This window comes from Dendropsophus ebraccatus, chromosome 6, assembly GCF_027789765.1.
Source record: "Dendropsophus ebraccatus isolate aDenEbr1 chromosome 6, aDenEbr1.pat, whole genome shotgun sequence".
Lineage (NCBI taxonomy): Eukaryota > Metazoa > Chordata > Amphibia > Anura > Hylidae > Dendropsophus > Dendropsophus ebraccatus.
In genome coordinates, this window is record NC_091459.1 from 762,187 (window position 1) to 784,795 (window position 22,609).

Sequence of the window (22,609 nt, forward strand, 5' to 3'; positions counted from 1 at the left end):
ATATACACATGTAATGATATGTCAACAATGTCAAACCCTATTATGCCCTAAAAAAATCCCTAAATCTACCGGTCCCTGAGCCTAGGTGGGGTGGCCGCCCTAAAAAGGGCGGTCCCACTCGGGAACCTACCTAATATACCCTGAAGTACCCTCAACCCTAATGGACATCAGCCCCTCTAATCTTTCATGGGGGTCCACTAGACCCTCCCTCGCTACCTAGCCTGGAGCTGGTATGTGGTATGGGTAGGTGAGAGTAATATGTGTGGGGTAAGTGGTAGGATAAAGGTACAGGGACAGAGGGTTGGTGTATTCAGATGTAACATGCAAAATTAAGTAACTCATTCATTCCAAGGGGTGAAACAGTACGGAGTGTGTACGTCCATCTGGTCTCCCGTTGTAAGAGCAGTCTATCCATGTCCCCTCCTCTAGGTGATGGATTCAAACTCTCAATGGCTACAAATTTGATGCAGTTAGGGTCTCCTCCATGTAATTCGTGTACATGATGTGAAAGCGGGGTATTTCTTCTGTTCCTAATGTCCCCTATATGTTCTAAAACCCTCCTGCGCCAAGGTCTTATCGTCTTCCCTACATATTGCTTAGAGCAAATACATGTGATCAGGTAAATGACTAAAGTCGTGCTACAATTAATAAAGTTTTTAATCCCAAAAGTCTGATTTGTCTGTGAACTAGTGAAGGACCTAGTTTGTGTAATGAAAGTACAGGCCTTGCAATGCCCACATCTGTGACAACCTACAGGTGGGGGCAATGCATCCAACCACGTTCTGCGTGTGGGAGGTGGAGTGAGGTGACTTGATGTAACTCTATCTCCAATGCAGCGCCCTTTCCTATAAGTAACCAGGGGACAATGACCCAGGACCTCCTTGATGTCCGGGTCAAGGGTGAGAATCCCCCAATGCCTCTGCAGTATATTTTTCACCTGTTGGGCTTCCTCATCAAACGTACCAATGATCCTGATGGGTTCCTGTAAATTCTGTCTGGGTTTGGGTATTAGCAAATCCTCTCTATCTCTATTACTTGCCGACTGATAGGCTGCCCTCAGTGTGTAGTCTGGGTAACCTCTAGCCAGGAATCTCTGTCTCATGTCCCTAGCTTGGGCCACAAATTCTATATTACTAGAACAGTTTCTTCTTAGGCGGAGGTACTGACCCTTGGGGATCCCCCGTTTAAGTGGGGTCGGGTGAAAACTCTCCCACCTAAGGAGACTGTTTGTAGCAGTGTCTTTCCTATGGATAGTGGTTTCAAGGTGTCCCGAACAAGTCTTCGCGATTTTGACATCCAAAAAAGTAAGGGTATGATGATTAAGTTCGTAGGTAAAGGCTAGGCCTATGTGATTCGTATTCAGAGATGTCATGAATGAGGCAAAATCCCTATCAGAGCCAGACCATAGAATAAAAATGTCGTCAATAAATCTAGACCAGGTGAGTACCCAGCTACCAAATCTTTCACGTTCATCACTTAAGGCAATGGTCGCCTCCCACCACCCCAGGAGCATGTTTGCGTAAGTGGGCGCACAAGGACTGCCCATTGCAGTGCCCCTGAGCTGGTGGTAGTATTTATTCTCAAAAAGGAAGAAGTTTCTAGTTAAAATGTATTCCATCAATCTAAGTGTGAATCGGTTGTGTTCCTGGCAGTGAGTCCCCCTAGTTGAGAGGTAAAAGTCTACTGCTCTTAATCCCCATTCATGTGGGATTGAAGAATATAGTGATTCCACATCTATACTTGCTAAAATAGTCCTCTGGTTCAATATGGAGATGTTGAATTTTGAGTAGGAGATCAGCTGTATCTCTCGTGTAGGATGGGAGAGCCAACACAAAGTCCCTGAGGACTTTATCCACATAAATCCCTATGTTATGAGAGATGCTGCCTATCCCCGAAACTATGGGCCTCCCCTTGAGTGGCGTGGTACCCTTGTGGATCTTGGGGAGTGCATAAAACGTGGAAGTAGTGGGCGTTTTGGGGTAAAGGAATTGGTATTCATTTTCATCAATGAGGCCGTTGTCCCTGGCGTCAACTAGTATATCCTTAAGTTCCTTTCTATAGATGTTCGTGGGATTTTGTGATAGTACTTCATAGGTACTTCTATCATCCAGTAATTTATGGCACATGGAAACATAGTCCCCTCTGTCCATGATAACTATATTGCCCCCCTTGTCCGCCCCTTTGATAATGATATGTGGGTTTGATTCTAGTGTCTTGAGGGCTTGATGTTCCTCAAAGGTCATGTTGTAATGTCGGCGGCTAGGAGTGATCAGTTGAAGTTCCCTGGTCACTAAATCAAGGAATACCTCTATACACGATATATCCCCAACCGGTGGAAATTTTGTACTTTTTAATTTACAATCTGTGAATGGGCCCTTACCCCTATCTCTGGTGTTACTGTCCAGGAGTGCTGCTAAATTCCTGACACCAGGTAGGTCCTCTAAGTCAATGCCTAATTCCTGGCAGTCTTTTCTGTCCTTACTTTTATAGATTTTATGCCATTTTAACTTTCTAGCAAATAGATGCAGATCCTTAGTCCAAATAAATGGGTCAAAGTGTGTAGTAGGTACAAAAGAGAGTCCTCTGGAGAGGACCCGCTGTTGCACATCTGTTATGGGTATTTTTGAAAGGTTAATTACTTGTAGTAGTCCCTGTATTCCGGTTGTGACTGTTTTTTCTCGCGGAACGGTTGCTGTCGAGATGGGGGACCAAATCTGCCCCTCCCCCTCCCCCGCCCGGAAAAAGAAGGTTGTGTAGGAGCAGAAGAATAAGAGGAATTTTCCCCACATTGGTTGGTATTAGTTTGTCCCGTTGGTTGGGACCTGGGATAATCCCTTCCTGGAATCGTCCTACCCCTGCCCCGTCTGCTGTTTCCTTCTCTTCTATTTGATTCAGTTTCGGATAGGTCTGTATCAGAGGAGGTGATGTCTGTTTCCTGGTCCCTAGGTCTACGATTTCTATCTAGGAATGAGTATGCCTTATTCTCGCGAAAATCCTGGAGATCCCTTGCAAATTGTGAGTGTTTCCGTTCCTTTAAATGATACTGGAAGCGTTCAATTGATGATTTCAACTGAACCTCCTTTGCAGCAAATTCAGGATCGGTGTTGAACTTTAGGGTAATCTCTTTCTGCTCTTTCAGTTTTTTTGTGGCTGTTTCAAGGATAATGCGCTCTTCTTCTAGGAGTATTTCTAAGTTTCTAATGCCACTACTTGTCGCCTCTGCCTCCCACTTTTTTAGTACTGTAGGTGAGCGTAGTCTTGGTGCAGGTAAAATTGGATTTCTCAGACCACGTGGTACAATCTTGTTTTTTATATAGTTTTCAAATGATTGCACTTCCCACCAGGAGGTAATGTACTGTTTATGGCAGAGTGTTAATTCCTTAAATGCTACTCTCAATGAGGGTGTGTACTTCGGTTGTGTAAAAATCCTCTCTGAAAATACCTCTTTTGCCTCAGATAACCAGCTGTTAGCGTCTACTACATCTGCCACTAATGTGACAAAAGTGTGGCAGATGTAGTAGACGCTAACAGCTGGTTATCTGAGGCAAAAGAGGTATTTTCAGAGAGGATTTTTACACAACCGAAGTACACACCCTCATTGAGAGTAGCATTTAAGGAATTAACACTCTGCCATAAACAGTACATTACCTCCTGGTGGGAAGTGCAATCATTTGAAAACTATATAAAAAACAAGATTGTACCACGTGGTCTGAGAAATCCAATTTTACCTGCACCAAGACTACGCTCACCTACAGTACTAAAAAAGTGGGAGGCAGAGGCGACAAGTAGTGGCATTAGAAACTTAGAAATACTCCTAGAAGAAGAGCGCATTATCCTTGAAACAGCCACAAAAAAACTGAAAGAGCAGAAAGAGATTACCCTAAAGTTCAACACCGATCCTGAATTTGCTGCAAAGGAGGTTCAGTTGAAATCATCAATTGAACGCTTCCAGTATCATTTAAAGGAACGGAAACACTCACAATTTGCAAGGGATCTCCAGGATTTTCGCGAGAATAAGGCATACTCATTCCTAGATAGAAATCGTAGACCTAGGGACCAGGAAACAGACATCACCTCCTCTGATACAGACCTATCCGAAACTGAATCAAATAGAAGAGAAGGAAACAGCAGACGGGGCAGGGGTAGGACGATTCCAGGAAGGGATTATCCCAGGTCCCAACCAACGGGACAAACTAATACCAACCAATGTGGGGAAAATTCCTCTTATTCTTCTGCTCCTACACAACCTTCTTTTTCCGGGCGGGGGAGGGGGAGGGGCAGATTTGGTCCCCCATCTCGACAGCAACCGTTCCGCGAGAAAAAACAGTCACAACCGGAATACAGGGACTACTACAAGTAATTAACCTTTCAAAAATACCCATAACAGATGTGCAACAGCGGGTCCTCTCCAGAGGACTCTCTTTTGTACCTACTACACACTTTGACCCATTTATTTGGACTAAGGATCTGCATCTATTTGCTAGAAAGTTAAAATGGCATAAAATCTATAAAAGTAAGGACAGAAAAGACTGCCAGGAATTAGGCATTGACTTAGAGGACCTACCTGGTGTCAGGAATTTAGCAGCACTCCTGGACAGTAACACCAGAGATAGGGGTAAGGGCCCATTCACAGATTGTAAATTAAAAAGTACAAAATTTCCACCGGTTGGGGATATATCGTGTATAGAGGTATTCCTTGATTTAGTGACCAGGGAACTTCAACTGATCACTCCTAGCCGCCGACATTACAACATGACCTTTGAGGAACATCAAGCCCTCAAGACACTAGAATCAAACCCACATATCATTATCAAAGGGGCGGACAAGGGGGGCAATATAGTTATCATGGACAGAGGGGACTATGTTTCCATGTGCCATAAATTACTGGATGATAGAAGTACCTATGAAGTACTATCACAAAATCCCACGAACATCTATAGAAAGGAACTTAAGGATATACTAGTTGACGCCAGGGACAACGGCCTCATTGATGAAAATGAATACCAATTCCTTTACCCCAAAACGCCCACTACTTCCACGTTTTATGCACTCCCCAAGATCCACAAGGGTACCACGCCACTCAAGGGGAGGCCCATAGTTTCGGGGATAGGCAGCATCTCTCATAACATAGGGATTTATGTGGATAAAGTCCTCAGGGACTTTGTGTTGGCTCTCCCATCCTACACGAGAGATACAGCTGATCTCCTACTCAAAATTCAACATCTCCATATTGAACCAGAGACTATTTTAGCAAGTATAGATGTGGAATCACTATATTCTTCAATCCCACATGAATGGGGATTAAGAGCAGTAGACTTTTACCTCTCAACTAGGGGGACTCACTGCCAGGAACACAACCGATTCACACTTAGATTGATGGAATACATTTTAACTAGAAACTTCTTCCTTTTTGAGAATAAATACTACCACCAGCTCAGGGGCACTGCAATGGGCAGTCCTTGTGCGCCCACTTACGCAAACATGCTCCTGGGGTGGTGGGAGGCGACCATTGCCTTAAGTGATGAACGTGAAAGATTTGGTAGCTGGGTACTCACCTGGTCTAGATTTATTGACGACATTTTTATTCTATGGTCTGGCTCTGATAGGGATTTTGCCTCATTCATGACATCTCTGAATACGAATCACATAGGCCTAGCCTTTACCTACGAACTTAATCATCATACCCTTACTTTTTTGGATGTCAAAATCGCGAAGACTTGTTCGGGACACCTTGAAACCACTATCCATAGGAAAGACACTGCTACAAACAGTCTCCTTAGGTGGGAGAGTTTTCACCCGACCCCACTTAAACGGGGGATCCCCAAGGGTCAGTACCTCCGCCTAAGAAGAAACTGTTCTAGTAATATAGAATTTGTGGCCCAAGCTAGGGACATGAGACAGAGATTCCTGGCTAGAGGTTACCCAGACTACACACTGAGGGCAGCCTATCAGTCGGCAAGTAATAGAGATAGAGAGGATTTGCTAATACCCAAACCCAGACAGAATTTACAGGAACCCATCAGGATCATTGGTACGTTTGATGAGGAAGCCCAACAGGTGAAAAATATACTGCAGAGGCATTGGGGGATTCTCACCCTTGACCCGGACATCAAGGAGGTCCTGGGTCATTGTCCCCTGGTTACTTATAGGAAAGGGCGCTGCATTGGAGATAGAGTTACATCAAGTCACCTCACTCCACCTCCCACACGCAGAACGTGGTTGGATGCATTGCCCCCACCTGTAGGTTGTCACAGATGTGGGCATTGCAAGGCCTGTACTTTCATTACACAAACTAGGTCCTTCACTAGTTCACAGACAAATCAGACTTTTGGGATTAAAAACTTTATTAATTGTAGCACGACTTTAGTCATTTACCTGATCACATGTATTTGCTCTAAGCAATATGTAGGGAAGACGATAAGACCTTGGCGCAGGAGGGTTTTAGAACATATAGGGGACATTAGGAACAGAAGAAATACCCCGCTTTCACATCATGTACACGAATTACATGGAGGAGACCCTAACTGCATCAAATTTGTAGCCATTGAGAGTTTGAATCCATCACCTAGAGGAGGGGACATGGATAGACTGCTCTTACAACGGGAGACCAGATGGACGTACACACTCCGTACTGTTTCACCCCTTGGAATGAATGAGTTACTTAATTTTGCATGTTACATCTGAATACACCAACCCTCTGTCCCTGTACCTTTATCCTACCACTTACCCCACACATATTACTCTCACCTACCCATACCACATACCAGCTCCAGGCTAGGTAGCGAGGGAGGGTCTAGTGGACCCCCATGAAAGATTAGAGGGGCTGATGTCCATTAGGGTTGAGGGTACTTCAGGGTATATTAGGTAGGTTCCCGAGTGGGACCGCCCTTTTTAGGGCGGCCACCCCACCTAGGCTCAGGGACCGGTAGATTTAGGGATTTTTTTAGGGCATAATAGGGTTTGACATTGTTGACATATCATTACATGTGTATATATAGATACTAGACTTTTACTTCACTGTTATTCATAGGTCCGTTTATACCATTATCTATCATGTCCCCCACACTGTTATAGCTCTTGCTACTTCTAGTATACATGCAATACATATTTAGCCGCTTTGCCTCGCTAGCCCCATGACCTATACATATGATTGGCAGTAGCACTACTCACTGCACTAGACAGACCGTCACTGAGCCGACATTTTAAGACAGCCCGTTTAGTCATCATAACGGACTGCTGCCTGGACGCACTGACGGGCCGGGGGATTCATTCGCCGAACACACCGCTACTCTGTTTACCATACAGAGAGCGGTCACTCCCCGAGGGGCGTGTTCGGAGGAGGGTCAGGGTCTGGCGCACTCCCGGCACCTCTCATTGACGTCATGCACGCCGTGACCGCGCGGCATATAACTCATACTACGGCCGCCGGCACTCCCGACACTCTACCACTGCAGAGTTACGGGACCCAGAGCAGAAACAGAGCTCCGTAAGTTTTCTCATATAGAGACTTTCACTCTGCACTTTATTGACCTGCTACAGATGAGGGATTTACCCTATATTATCTCCATCTCAGGCGGGCATCCTCCGGACCTCCGGGCACTCACTTTTTTATAGGAGCTTGAAGGGACTTTTGTAAGTATAGTGTGCCTGAGGTACCTTGGTTTAAAATATATACTATGGGGTGGGTTTACTCACACTAATACATTTATCCCCCTACAGGGTCCATATTAGCCACTGCTACATGTGACCTACCCTCTAGCTGTACTTCGGACAGTGAGTAGCCATAACCCGCAGCTGTCCCTGATTTGTGATATTGTACAATGGATGTACTGTATAAATTGATGTATTGAATATTACTGCATGCCTCGGCGACCCCTGATGAGGTCACCATCACAGGTGGCTGAAACGCGTTGGGTCGAGGTGTTGATTTCTAAGGATTGGAGTATAAATACGACTAACTGTAGCCGACATAGGGACCACGTTGATTAATATGCGAATGGGTCTGTTGGTATAGTCATTGCTCCTCCATATGTACTTATTGAGACTATTGGATTTTGACACTTTATTATTGGTACGGTGTACTGCTAACAGTATTGTTGCTTTTGGTGACTGGTCCCCCTTATGGATTAGGGAACGGACTGGACCAGACAAGACCGTTTGTCGTAGGGAAAGTTTGAGCACGACATGGTGCATTATTTCCTACTGAACTTATCAATAAATATTTTGGATTAATTATATTCTTGGACATAATCTGTATATATTGGTGATGGTTGTATATTGATTAAACACCCTTTATTTATAAGCTTATCCTATTGTGTATTGTGTTATGTTATTATATACAGGTGTGTAGTGTTATACTTGGCTATGTTATTATATACAGGTGTATAGTGTTATACTTGGCTATGTTATTATATACAGGTGTGTAGTGTTATACTTGGCTATGTTATTATATACAGGTGTATAGTGTTATACTTGGCTATGTTATTATATACAGGTGTATAGTGTTATACTTGGCTATGTTATTATATACAGGTGTATAGTGTTATACTTGGCTATGTTATTATTATATACAGGTGGGTAGTGTTATACTTGGCTATGTTATTATTATATACAGGTGTATAGTGTTATACTTGGCTATGTTATTATTATATACAGGTGTGTAGTGTTATACTTGGCTATGTTATTATTATATACAGGTGTGTAGTGTTATACTTGGCTATGTTATTATATACAGGTGTGTAGTGTTATACTTGGCTATGTTATTATTATATACAGGTGTATAGTGTTATACTTGGCTATGTTATTATATACAGGTGTATAGTGTTATACTTGGCTATGTTATTATTATATACAGGTGTGTAGTGTTATACTTGGCTATGTTATTATTATATACAGGTGTGTAGTGTTATACTTGGCTATGTTATTATTATATACAGGTGTGTAGTGTTATACTTGGCTATGTTATTATTATATACAGGTGTATAGTGTTATACTTGTCTATGTTATTATTATATACAGGTGTATAGTGTTATACTTGGCTATGTTATTATATACAGGTGTATAGTGTTATACTTGGCTATGTTATTATTATATACAGGTGTGTAGTGTTATACTTGGCTATGTTATTATATACAGGTATATAGTGTTATACTTGGCTATGTTATTATTATATACAGGTATATAGTGTTATACTTGTCTATGTTATTATTATATACAGGTGTATAGTGTTATACTTGGCTATGTTATTATATACAGGTGTGTAGTGTTATACTTGGCTATGTTATTATTATATACAGGTGTATAGTGTTATACTTGTCTATGTTATTATTATATACAGGTGTATAGTGTTATACTTGGCTATGTTATTATTATATACAGGTGTGTAGTGTTATACTTGGCTATGTTATTATATACAGGTGTATAGTGTTATACTTGGCTATGTTATTATTATATACAGGTGTATAGTGTTATACTTGGCTATGTTATTATTATATACAGGTGTATAGTGTTATACTTGGCTATGTTATTATTATATACAGGTGTGTAGTGTTATACTTGGCTATGTTATTATATACAGGTGTATAGTGTTATACTTGGCTATGTTATTATTATATACAGGTGTATAGTGTTATACTTGGCTATGTTATTATATACAGGTGTATAGTGTTATACTTGGCTATGTTATTATATACAGGTGTGTAGTGTTATACTTGGCTATGTTATTATATACAGGTGTGTAGTGTTATACTTGGCTATGTTATTATTATATACAGGTGTATAGTGTTATACTTGGCTATGTTATTATATACAGGTGTATAGTGTTATACTTGGCTATGTTATTATTATATACAGGTGTATAGTGTTATACTTGGCTGTGTTATTATATACAGGTGTATAGTGTTATACTTGGCTATGTTATTATATACAGGTGTATAGTGTTATATTTGGCTATGTTATTATATACAGGTGTATAGTGTTATACTTGGCTATGTTATTATATACAGGTGTGTAGTGTTATACTTGGCTATGTTATTATTATATACAGGTGTGTAGTGTTATACTTGGCTATGTTATTATTATATACAGGTGTATAGTGTTATACTTGGCTATGTTATTATTATATACAGGTGTATAGTGTTATACTTGGCTATGTTATTATATACAGGTGTGTAGTGTTATACTTGGCTATGTTATTATATACAGGTGTATAGTGTTATACTTGGCTATGTTATTATTATATACAGGTGTATAGTGTTATACTTGGCTATGTTATTATATACAGGTGTGTAGTGTTATACTTGGCTATGTTATTATATACAGGTGTATAGTGTTATACTTGGCTATGTTATTATATACAGGTGTATAGTGTTATACTTGGCTATGTTATTATTATATACAGGTGTATAGTGTTATACTTGTCTATGTTATTATTATATACAGGTGTATAGTGTTATACTTGGCTATGTTATTATATACAGGTATATAGTGTTATACTTGGCTATGTTATTATATACAGGTGTATAGTGTTATATTTGGCTATGTTATTATATACAGGTGTATAGTGTTATACTTGGCTATGTTATTATTATATACAGGTGTGTAGTGTTATACTTGGCTATGTTATTATTATATACAGGTGTATAGTGTTATACTTGGCTGTGTTATTATATACAGGTGTATAGTGTTATACTTGGCTATGTTATTATATACAGGTGTATAGTGTTATATTTGGCTATGTTATTATATACAGGTGTATAGTGTTATACTTGGCTATGTTATTATTATATACAGGTGTATAGTGTTATACTTGGCTATGTTATATACAGGTGTATAGTGTTATACTTGGCTATGTTATTATTATATACAGGTGTATAGTGTTATACTTGGCTATGTTATTATATACAGGTGTATAGTGTTATACTTGGCTATGTTATTATATACAGGTGTATAGTGTTATACTTGGCTATGTTATTATTATATACAGGTGTATAGTGTTATACTTGGCTGTGTTATTATATACAGGTGTATAGTGTTATACTTGGCTATGTTATATACAGGTGTATAGTGTTATACTTGGCTATGTTATTATTATATACAGGTATATAGTGTTATACTTGGCTATGTTATTATTATATACAGGTGTATAGTGTTATACTTGGCTATGTTATTATTATATACAGGTGTATAGTGTTATACTTGGCTATGTTATATACAGGTGTATAGTGTTATACTTGGCTATGTTATATACAGGTGTATAGTGTTATACTTGGCTATGTTATTATTATATACAGGTGTATAGTGTTATATTTGGCTATGTTATTATATACAGGTGTATAGTGTTATACTTGGCTATGTTAATATTATATACAGGTGTATAGTGTTATACTTGGCTATGTTATTATTATATACAGGTGTATAGTGTTATACTTGGCTATGTTATTATATACAGGTGTATAGTGTTATACTTGGCTATGTTATTATTATATACAGGTGTATAGTGTTATACTTGGCTATGTTATTATTATATACAGGTGTATAGTGTTATACTTGGCTATGTTATTATTATATACAGGTGTATAGTGTTATATTTGGCTATGTTATTATATACAGGTGTATAGTGTTATACTTGGCTATGTTATTACATACAGGTGTATAGTGTTATACTTGGCTATGTTATTATTATATACAGGTGTATAGTGTTATACTTGGCTATGTTATTATTATATACAGGTGTATAGTGTTATACTTGGCTATGTTATTATTATATACAGGTGTATAGTGTTATACTTGGCTATGTTATTATATACAGGTGTATAGTGTTATACTTGGCTATGTTATTATATACAGGTGTATAGTGTTATACTTGGCTATGTTATTATATACAGGTGTATAGTGTTATACTTGGCTATGTTATTATTATATACAGGTGTGTAGTGTTATACTTGGCTATGTTATTATTACATACAGGTGTATAGTGTTATACTTGGCTATGTTATTATTATATACAGGTGTATAGTGTTATACTTGGCTATGTTATTATATACAGGTGTGTAGTGTTATACTTGGCTATGTTATTATATACAGGTGTATAGTGTTATACTTGGCTATGTTATTATATACAGGTGTATAGTGTTATACTTGGCTATGTTATTATATACAGGTGTATAGTGCTATACTTGGCTATGTTATATACAGGTGTATAGTGTTATACTTGGCTATGTTATTATTATATACAGGTGTATAGTGTTATACTTGGCTATGTTATATACAGGTGTATAGTGTTATACTTGGCTATGTTATTATATACAGGTGTATAGTGTTATACTTGGCTATGTTATTATTATATACAGGTGTATAGTGTTATACTTGGCTATGTTATATACAGGTGTATAGTGTTATACTTGGCTATGTTATTATTATATACAGGTGTATAGTGTTATATTTGGCTATGTTATTATATACAGGTGTATAGTGTTATACTTGGCTATGTTATTATTATATACAGGTGTATAGTGTTATACTTGGCTATGTTATTATTATATACAGGTGTGTAGTGTTATACTTGGCTATGTTATTATATACAGGTGTATAGTGTTATACTTGGCTATGTTATTATATACAGGTGTATAGTGTTATACTTGGCTATGTTATTATATACAGGTGTATAGTGTTATACTTGGCTATGTTATTATTATATACAGGTGTATAGTGTTATACTTGGCTATGTTATTATATACAGGTGTACAGTGTTATACTTGGCTATGTTATTATATACAGGTGTGTAGTGTTATACTTGGCTATGTTATTATTATATACAGGTGTATAGTGTTATACTTGGCTATGTTATTATTATATACAGGTGTATAGTGTTATACTTGGCTATGTTATTATTATATACAGGTGTATAGTGTTATACTTGGCTATGTTATTATATACAGGTGTATAGTGTTATACTTGGCTATGTTATTATATACAGGTGTATAGTGTTATACTTGGCTATGTTATTATTATATACAGGTGTATAGTGTTATACTTGGCTGTTATTATTATATACTGGTGTGTAGTGTTATACTTGGCTATGTTATTATATACAGGTGTGTAGTGTTATACTTGGCTATGTTATTATATACAGGTGTATAGTGTTATACTTGGCTATGTTATTATATACAGGTGTATAGTGTTATACTTGGCTATGTTATTATTATATACAGGTGTATAGTGTTATACTTGGCTATGTTATTATATACAGGTGTATAGTGTTATACTTGGCTATGTTATTATTATATACAGGTGTATAGTGTTATACTTGGCTATGTTATTATTATATACAGGTGTACAGTGTTATACTTGGCTATGTTATTATTATATACAGGTGTGTAGTGTTATACTTGGCTATGTTATTATATACAGGTGTATAGTGTTATACTTGGCTATGTTATTATTATATACAGGTGTGTAGTGTTATACTTGGCTATGTTATTATATACAGGTGTATAGTGTTATACTTGGCTATGTTATTATTATATACAGGTGTATAGTGTTATACTTGGCTATGTTATTATATACAGGTGTATAGTGTTATACTTGGCTATGTTATTATATACAGGTGTGTAGTGTTATACTTGGCTATGTTATTATTATATACAGGTGTATAGTGTTATACTTGGCTATGTTATTATATACAGGTGTGTAGTGTTATACTTGGCTATGTTATTATTATATACAGGTGTATAGTGTTATACTTGGCTATGTTATTATATACAGGTGTGTAGTGTTATACTTGGCTATGTTATTATTATATACAGGTGTGTAGTGTTATACTTGGCTATGTTATTATTATTTACAGGTGTGTAGTGTTATACTTGGCTATGTTATTATATACAGGTGTATAGTGTTATACTTGGCTATGTTATTATTATATACAGGTGTATAGTGTTATACTTGGCTATGTTATTATATACAGGTGTATAGTGTTATACTTGGCTATGTTATTATTATATACAGGTGTATAGTGTTATACTTGGCTATGTTATTATATACAGGTGTATAGTGTTATACTTGGCTATGTTATTATATACAGGTGTATAGTGTTATACTTGGCTATGTTATTATTATATACAGGTGTGTAGTGTTATACTTGGCTATGTTATTATATACAGGTGTATAGTGTTATACTTGGATGTGTTATTATATATAGGTGTGTCCTTACAGGTGGTATATATAGGTATGTCCTTACAGGGGGTATATATAGGTGTGTCCTTACAGGTGGTATATATATAGGTATGTCCTTACAGGTGGTATATATAGGTATGTCCTTACAGGTGGCATATATAGGTGTGTCCTTACAGGTGGCTTATATAGGTGTGTCCTTACAGGTGGCCTATATAGGTATGTCCTTACAGGTGGTATATATAGGTATGTCCTTACAGGGGGTATATATAGGTGTGTCCTTACAGGTGGTATATATATAAGTATGTCCTTACAGGTGGCCTATATAGGTGTGTCCTTACAGGTGACTATATAGGTATGTCCTTACAGGTGGCCTATATAGGTGTGTCCTTACAGGTGGCCTATATAGGTGTGTCCTTACAGGTGACTATATAGGTGTGTCCTTACAGGTGACTATATAGGTGTGTCCTTACAGGTGGCCTATATAGGTATGTCCTTACAGGTGGCCTATATAGGTGTGTCCTTACAGGTGGCCTATATAGGTATGTCCTTACAGGGGGTATATATAGGTATGTCCTTACATGTGGCCTATATAGATGTGTCCTTACAGGTGGCCTATATAGGTGTGTCCTTACAGGTGGCATATATAGGTATGTCCTTACAGGTGGCCTATATAGGTGTGTCCTTACACAGGGCCTATATATAGGTGTGTCCTTACAGGTGGTATATATAGGTATGTCCTTACAGGTGGTATATATAGGTGTGTCCTTACAGGGGGCCTATATAGGTATGTCCTTACAGGTGGTATATATATATAGGTGTGTCCTTACAGGGGGCCTATATAGGTGTGTCCTTACAGGTGGCCTATATAGGTATGTCCTTACAGGGGGCCTATATAGGTGTGTCCTTACAGGTGGCCTATATAGGTATGTCCTTACAGGTGGTATATATAGGTGTGTCCTTACAGGGGGCCTATATAGGTGTGTCCTTACAGGTGGTATATATAGGTATGTCCTTACAGGTGGCCTATATAGGTGTGTCCTTACAGGTGACTATATAGGTATGTCCTTACAGGTGACTATATAGGTATGTCCTTACAGGTGACTATATAGGTATGTCCTTACAGGTGACTATATAGGTGTGTCCTTACAGGTGGTATATATATAGATATGTCCTTACAGGTGACTATATAGGTGTGTCCTTACAGGTGACTATATAGGTATGTCCTTACAGGTGACTATATAGGTATGTCCTTACAGGTGACTATATAGGTGTGTCCTTACAGGTGGTATATATATAGATATGTCCTTACAGGTGGTATATATATAGGTATGTCCTTACAGGTGGCCTATATAAGTGTGTCCTTACAGGTGACTATATAGGTGTGTCCTTACAGGTGGCCTATATAGATGTGTCCTTACAGGTGGCCTATATAGGCATGTCTTTTAAGGTGGCATATATAGGTGTGTCCTTACAGGTGGTATATATAGGTATGTCCTTACAGGTAGTATATATAGGTGTGTCCTTACAGGTGGCATATATAGGTGTGTCCTTACAGGTGGTATATATAGGTATGTCCTTACAGGTGGCCTATATAGGTGTGTCCTTACAGGGGGTATATATAGGTATGTCCTTACAGGTGGCCTATAAAGGTGTGTCCTTACAGGTGGCCTATATAGGTGTGTCCTTACAGGTGGCTTATATAGGTATGTCCTTACAGGTGGCATATATAGGTGTGTCCTTACAGGTGGTATATATAGGTATGTCCTTACAGGTGGCATATATAGGTGTGTCCTTACAGGTGGTATATATAGGTATGTCCTTACAGGTGGTATATATAGGTATGTCCTTACAGGTGGCATATATAGGTATGTCTTTACAGGTGGCCTATATAGGTTTGTCCTTACAGGGGGTCTATATACAGTGGGGGAAAAAAAGTATTTAGTCAGTGACCAATAGTGCAAGTTCCACCACTTACAAAGATGAGAGGCGTCTGTAATTGACACCATATTAGACCTAAACTATGGGAGACAAAATGAGAAAACAAATCCCGAAAATCACATTGTCTGATTTTGTAAGAATTTATTTGCAATTTATGGTGGAAAATACGTATTTGGTCAGTAACAGAATTTCCTCCCAATCCTTTGTTCTATCTCCTTTGTTGGCAATGACAGAGGTCAGACATTTTCTGTAAGTTCTCACAAGGTTGGCGCACACTGTTGTTGTTCTGTTGGCCCATTCCTCCATGCAGATCTCCTCTAGAGCAGTGATGTTTTGGGGCTGTCGCTTGGCAACACGGACTTTCACCTCCCTCCAAAGGTTTTCTATAGGGTTGAGATGTGGAGACTGGCTCAGCCACTCCAGGACCTAGAAATGCTTCTTACCAAGCCGCTCCTTGGTTGCCCTGGCGGTGTGCTTTGGATCATTGTCAGCCACGTTTCATCTACAGTGCCCTAGCTGATGGAAGGAGGTTTGCACTCAGTATCTCCCGATACATGGCCCCATTCATTCTCTCATGTACCCGATCAGTCGTCCTGGTCCCTTTGCAGAGAAACAGCCCCAAAGCCTGATGTCCCCCCCCCCCCATGCTTTACAGTAGCTATGGTGTCTGGTGGATGCAACTCAGTATTCTTTTTCCTCCAAACACGACAAGTTATGTTTCTACCAAACAGTTCCACTTTGGTTTCATCAGACCATAGGACATTCTCCCAATACTCTTCTGGATCATCCAAATGCTCTCTAGCAAACTACAGACGGGCCGGACATGTACTGGCTTAGGCAGTGGGACCCGTCTGGCACTGTAGGATCTGAGTCCCTGGCACTGGCGTAGTGTCTTACTGATGGTAGGCTTTGTTACATTGGTCCCAGCTCTCTGCAGTTCATTCACTAGGTCCCCCCGCGGGGTTCTGGGATTTTTGCTCACCGTTCTTGTGATCATTTTGACCCCACTTGATATCAAGTTTAAACAGGTGCCATTACTACAGGCAATGAGCGGAGGAAAGAGGAGACTCTTAAAGAAGAAGTTACAGGTCTGTGAGAGCCACAAATCTTGATTGTTTGTAGGTGACCAAATACTTATTTTCCACCATAATTTGCAAATAAATTCTTACAAAATCAGACAATGTGATTTTCGGGATTTGTTTTCTCATTTTGTCTCTCATAGTTGAGGTCTAATATGGTGTCAATTACAGACGCCTCTTAAGTGGGAGAACTTGCACTATTGGTGACTGGCTAAATACTTTTTTTCCCCACTGAAGGCATGTCCTTACACAGGGCCTATATATAGGTGTGTCCTTACAGGTGGTATATATAGGTGTGTCCTTACAGGTGGTATATATATAGGTGTGTCCTTACAGGTGGTATATATAGGTGTGTCCTTACAGGTGGTATATATATAGGTGTGTCCTTACAGGTGGTATATATAGGTGTGTCCTTACAGGTGGTATATATAGGTGTGTCCTTACACAGGGCCTATATATAGGTGTGTCCTTACAGGTGGTATATATAGGTGTGTCCTTACAGGTGGTATATATATAGGTGTGTCCTTACAGGTGGTATATATATAGGTGTGTCCTTACAGGTGGTATATATAGGTATGTCCTTACACAGGGCCTATATATAGGTGTGTCCTTACAGGTGGTATATATAGGTGTGTCCTTACAGGTGGTATATATATAGGTGTGTCCTTACAGGTGGTATATATAGGTGTGTCCTTACACAGGGCCTATATATAGGTGTGTCCTTACAGGTGGTATATATATAGGTGTGTCCTTACAGGTGGTATATATCGGTGTGTCCTTACACAGGGCCTATATATAGTTGTGTCCTTACAGGTGGTATATATAGGTGTGTCCTTACACAGGGCCTATATATAGGTGTGTCCTTACAGGTGGTATATATCGGTGTGTCCTTACACAGGGCCTATATATAGTTGTGTCCTTACAGGTGGTATATATAGGTGTGTCCTTACAGGTGGTATATATAGGTGTGTCCTTACACAGGGCCTATATAGGTATGTCCTTACAGGTGGTATATATAGGTGTGTCCTTACAGGTGGTGTATATATAGGTATGTCCTTACACAGGGCCTATATAGGTGTGTCCTTACAGGTGGTATATACACTCAGCGGCCACTTTATTAGGTAGACCATGCTAGTAACGGGTTGGACCCCCTTTTGCCTTCAGAACTGCCCCAATTCTTGGTGGCATAGATACAACAAGGTGCTGGAAGCTTCCTCAGAGATTTTGCTCCATAGTGACATGATGACATCACACAGTTGCCGCAGATTTGTCGGCTGCACATCCATGATGCCAATCTCCCGTTCCACCACATCCCAAAGATGCTCTATTGGATTGAGATCTGGTGACTGTGGAGGCCATTGGAGTACAGTGACCTCATTGTCATGTTCAAGAAACCAGTCTGAGATGATTCTAGCTTTATGACATGGCGCATTATCCTGCTGAAAGTCGCCATCAGATGTTGGGTCCATTGTGGTCATAAAGGGATGGACATGGTCAGCAACAATACTCAGGTAGGCTGTGGCGTTGTAACCATGCTCAGTTGGTACCAAGGGGCCCAAAGAGTGCCAAGAAAATATTCCCCACCCCATGACACCACCACCACCAGCCTGAACCGCTGATACAAGGCAGGATGGATCCATGCTTTCATGTTGTTGACGCCAAATTCTGAGTCTACCATCCGAATGTTGCAACAGAAATCGAGACTCATCAGACCAGGCAACGTTTTTCCAATCTTCTACTGTCCAATTTCGATGAGCTTGTGCAAATTGTAGCCTCAGTTTCCTGTTCTTAGCTGAGCGGAGTGGCCCCCGGTGTGGTCTTCTGCTGCTGTAGCCCATCTGCCTCAGAGTTGGCCGTACTGTGCGATCAGAGATGCTCTTCTGCCTACCTTGGCTGTAACGGTTGGCTATTTGAGTCACTGTTGCCTTTCTATCAGCTGGAAGCAGTCTGCCCATTCTCCTCTGACCTCTGGCATCAACAAGGCATTTCCGCCCACAGAACGGCCGCTCACTGGATGGTTTTTCTTTTTCGGACCATTCTCTGTAGACCCTAGAGATGGTTGTGCGTGAAAATCCCAGTAGATCAGCAGTTTCTGAAATACTCAGACCAGCCCTTCTGGCACCAACAACCATGCCACGTTCAAAGGCCTCAAATCACCTTTCTTCCCCATACTGATGCTCGGTTTGAACTGCAGGAGATTGTCTTGACTATGTCTACATGCCTAAATGCACTGAGTTGCCGCCATGTGATTGGCTGATTAGAAATTAAGTGGTGACGTGCAGTTGGACAGGTGTACCTAATAAAGTGGCCGGTGAGTGTAGTACAGGTATATCATATAGTACAGGTAGGCTATGCGGAGCAGTCCTGGTGGGGATCAATGGCTCCCGCCATCTGTGATGTCATCATAACCTGATGCTGAATTCAACATGCAATGCCATCGTCCCTTAAATCCATCGCATTGTACCGCATGTGGAGGGATCCCTATAGTAGTAAGTTACATGTAAGGTACCCCCCCCCCCCCCCCTTACTGGCGAGAGACGTGCACAATGAAGACAGTCTTGTGTATCAGTCAAAAATTGGTTAACAGGTTACTGATTTCCTATACCTGATAGATGTCACATTTCTGGGACTTTCAAAAAACAGCTATAAGCTAGAAACACGATAAATTAGTTAAAAAAAAAAGTTCAGACACTTTTTCCTTAATCTGCAGAAACGTCAGCGTTCCCTGATGAGGCTGCAACAATGAGGTCACGTTATTATTCACACAGGACTATGGCCTCACTCCTAAAGGGTGTTCGTGACTAATGTAACCATATGGGTCCGCAGATCTGCCCAGGGCACCAGACTTACTGTACTATCACCGAGCAAGAAAAACTTGTACATATCCCAAGAGTCATTGGGGCGGTCACAAGGCCTGACTGACAGATCTCTCCCAATATGCAAATGTGATGAGATCTGTCAATCTGGGACAGCAGAGATAAACTTACAACTATATATAAAACGAGAAGAAGAGAGGCTACCCGGCCAGAAAATAGGCGACTAGCCCAAAACTGCGGCTCCAGGTACACGGCGCACTGAGCACTCCTCCCTCCCCACCGTCATCGAAGGGAAAAATAAGTGTCAAGCTGAAGCAGAACAAGCCAAGCACAATGGTGAGAGTATTATTACTACTATTATTATTATTATTACTACTATTATTATTATTATTATTATTATTATTATTATTATTATTATTACTATTATTATTATTATTATTACTATTATTATTATTATTACTACTATTATTATTACTATTATTATTGTTATTATTATTATTATTATTACTTCTATTATTATTATTATTATTTCCTCATCTAGTTTTATGGATTCGCAGGACTTTCCCCCGTAACTGCGGTGGCGTTGTAATTCGGCTGATCTGTCGCTGTGGATTCACTGGTATTGTGCTGTCCTCACTGTTTGAACGACTATTTGACCGTGTCGGATATCACAATGCTAAACGTTCACTCTGAATGGCTGTTCCAAAGAAATCATAGTATAAAGAGCTTGTCACCATGTCCTACCCCCTGAACCAGAGGCAGCATTGACCCACAGACAGGACCCCCCCACAGACAGGGCCCCCCCCGCACAGACAGGGCCCCCCCCCACAGACAGGACCCCCACACACACAGGGCCCCCCCCCCACAGACAGCCCCCCCAACAGCAGGGAGATGATCTAACAAGGGAAATCCTTACTTTTTCCTGGTAGAGTCTGTGCAGCCATTCTGCACTTTCCCGCTCGTTCTCCGGTATTTCTTCTAATGGAATCCGCCTGACAAAAAAGGGAAACGTCGGTCAGGTTTTCTGCAAAACGCACCAATAAGATGAGAGCGCTTCGCTTTAGCTATTGATCACGATAGTACACAGACTTTTTCTTTAACGCTATGTTCACACAGCGCCCTATAATTGGATATAAAGTGCTGACTAAATACAGTATGGTAAAGTGGCGTATAGCCAGGGGCTTCTACCACGAGGCCACTTGAAGGGGTGGCTCCTCAGAGCGGGGTGCTGGACCTGGCTCTCACACTGAGCGCTGTCATTGACAGAGCGAGGAGCCATTGGCCTCCTGCCCCACCAGTAACTTGTGACCGCAGGCAGCATTCCGCTTCCATCCCAACAATGCCTGCATATGGGGGGGGGGGGGGGGGGGGAATATTTACTTGAGGGGACAGGGTCTACCTCAAAATAGGTTGTTGACTACCAATGGAAACTAACTACCACGGGGAGGGTTGGTTACTACATGAGGGACACTATCTACTGAAGACAGAGCTGCACAGAGAGGCCTTACTACTACATGGAGGCTCAGAGGGGGCCTAACTACTAAATGGTGGGGGGGGGGGGAGGAACCTACTTATTGTATTTGCTGGAGAAAAGAACCTAAAGGTTTTTCTTGTAGATTCAGAAAAGAGGAAAAGAGGCTGGAAAAGAAAAAACATAAGTGAGCAACTGCGATCAGAGAAGAGGTTAAAGACCTACCAGGAGCGGGGTGTAATATTATGGTCGGTACATTTCACCTGTGAGAGAATCTATAAAATCACACAATGGGATTATCTGGAATGTTTTATAAATATTCACCATTTTATTCCATGAAATAAGGATTTGAGCACCGACCAGCAAGAATTCTGCCGCTCACAGAGCTGTTAGTGGCTCTATAAGAAGCTCCTCCCACTCTGCCCTCTTTACCTGTATAATCGAGGACACCAGGGACAAAACTGTAGATCTGCACAAGGCTGGGAGGGGCTGCAGCACAATAGACAAGCAGCTTGGTGAGAAGGCAACAACTTTTGGACTAATTAAAAGCAGTGAAGATGGATGGTGGCCGGGTCTTCCAGCTGACAACAACCCGAAACCCACAGGCGGGAAAACTAAGGTAGGAGGAAACCCACAGCAGTAACAACTAAGTAGGAGACCCACAGCCGGGACAACTAAGGAGGAAACACACAGCGGGGACAACTAAGGAGGAAACACACAGCGGGGACAACTAAGGAGGAAACACACAGCGGGGACAACTAAGGAGGAAACACACAGGACAACTAAGGAGGAGACCCCCAGCCGGGACAACTAAGGAGGAAACACACAGCCGGGACAACTAAGGAGGAAACCCACAGCAGAAACAACTAAGTAGGAGACCCACAGCCGGGACAACTAAGGAGGAATCACACAGCTGGGACAACTAAGGAGGAAACACACAGCGGGGACAACTAAGGAGGAAACACACAGCGGGGACAACTAAGGAGGAAACACACAGGACAACTAAGGAGGAGACCCCCAGCCGGGACAACTAAGGAGGAAACACACAGCTGGGACAACTAAGGAGGGAGACACACAGCCGGGACAACTAAGGAGGAAACACACAGCCGGGACAACTAAGGAGGAAACCCACA

General features: G+C 40.6%; 1 protein-coding gene across 2 annotated transcripts in view; it reads right to left on the reverse strand.

Annotated features, from left to right (window-relative positions):
• The window catches only part of AGPAT4 (1-acylglycerol-3-phosphate O-acyltransferase 4), a 97,402-nt gene that overhangs the window by 25,352 nt on the left and 49,441 nt on the right, over positions 1–22,609 (reverse strand). For both annotated transcript variants that reach the window (XM_069973363.1, XM_069973362.1), the window contains exon 6: positions 20,922–20,997. In XM_069973363.1, coding sequence (XP_069829464.1) covers positions 20,922–20,997 — 76 coding nt within the window. The remainder of the gene's footprint in view (positions 1–20,921; positions 20,998–22,609) is intronic.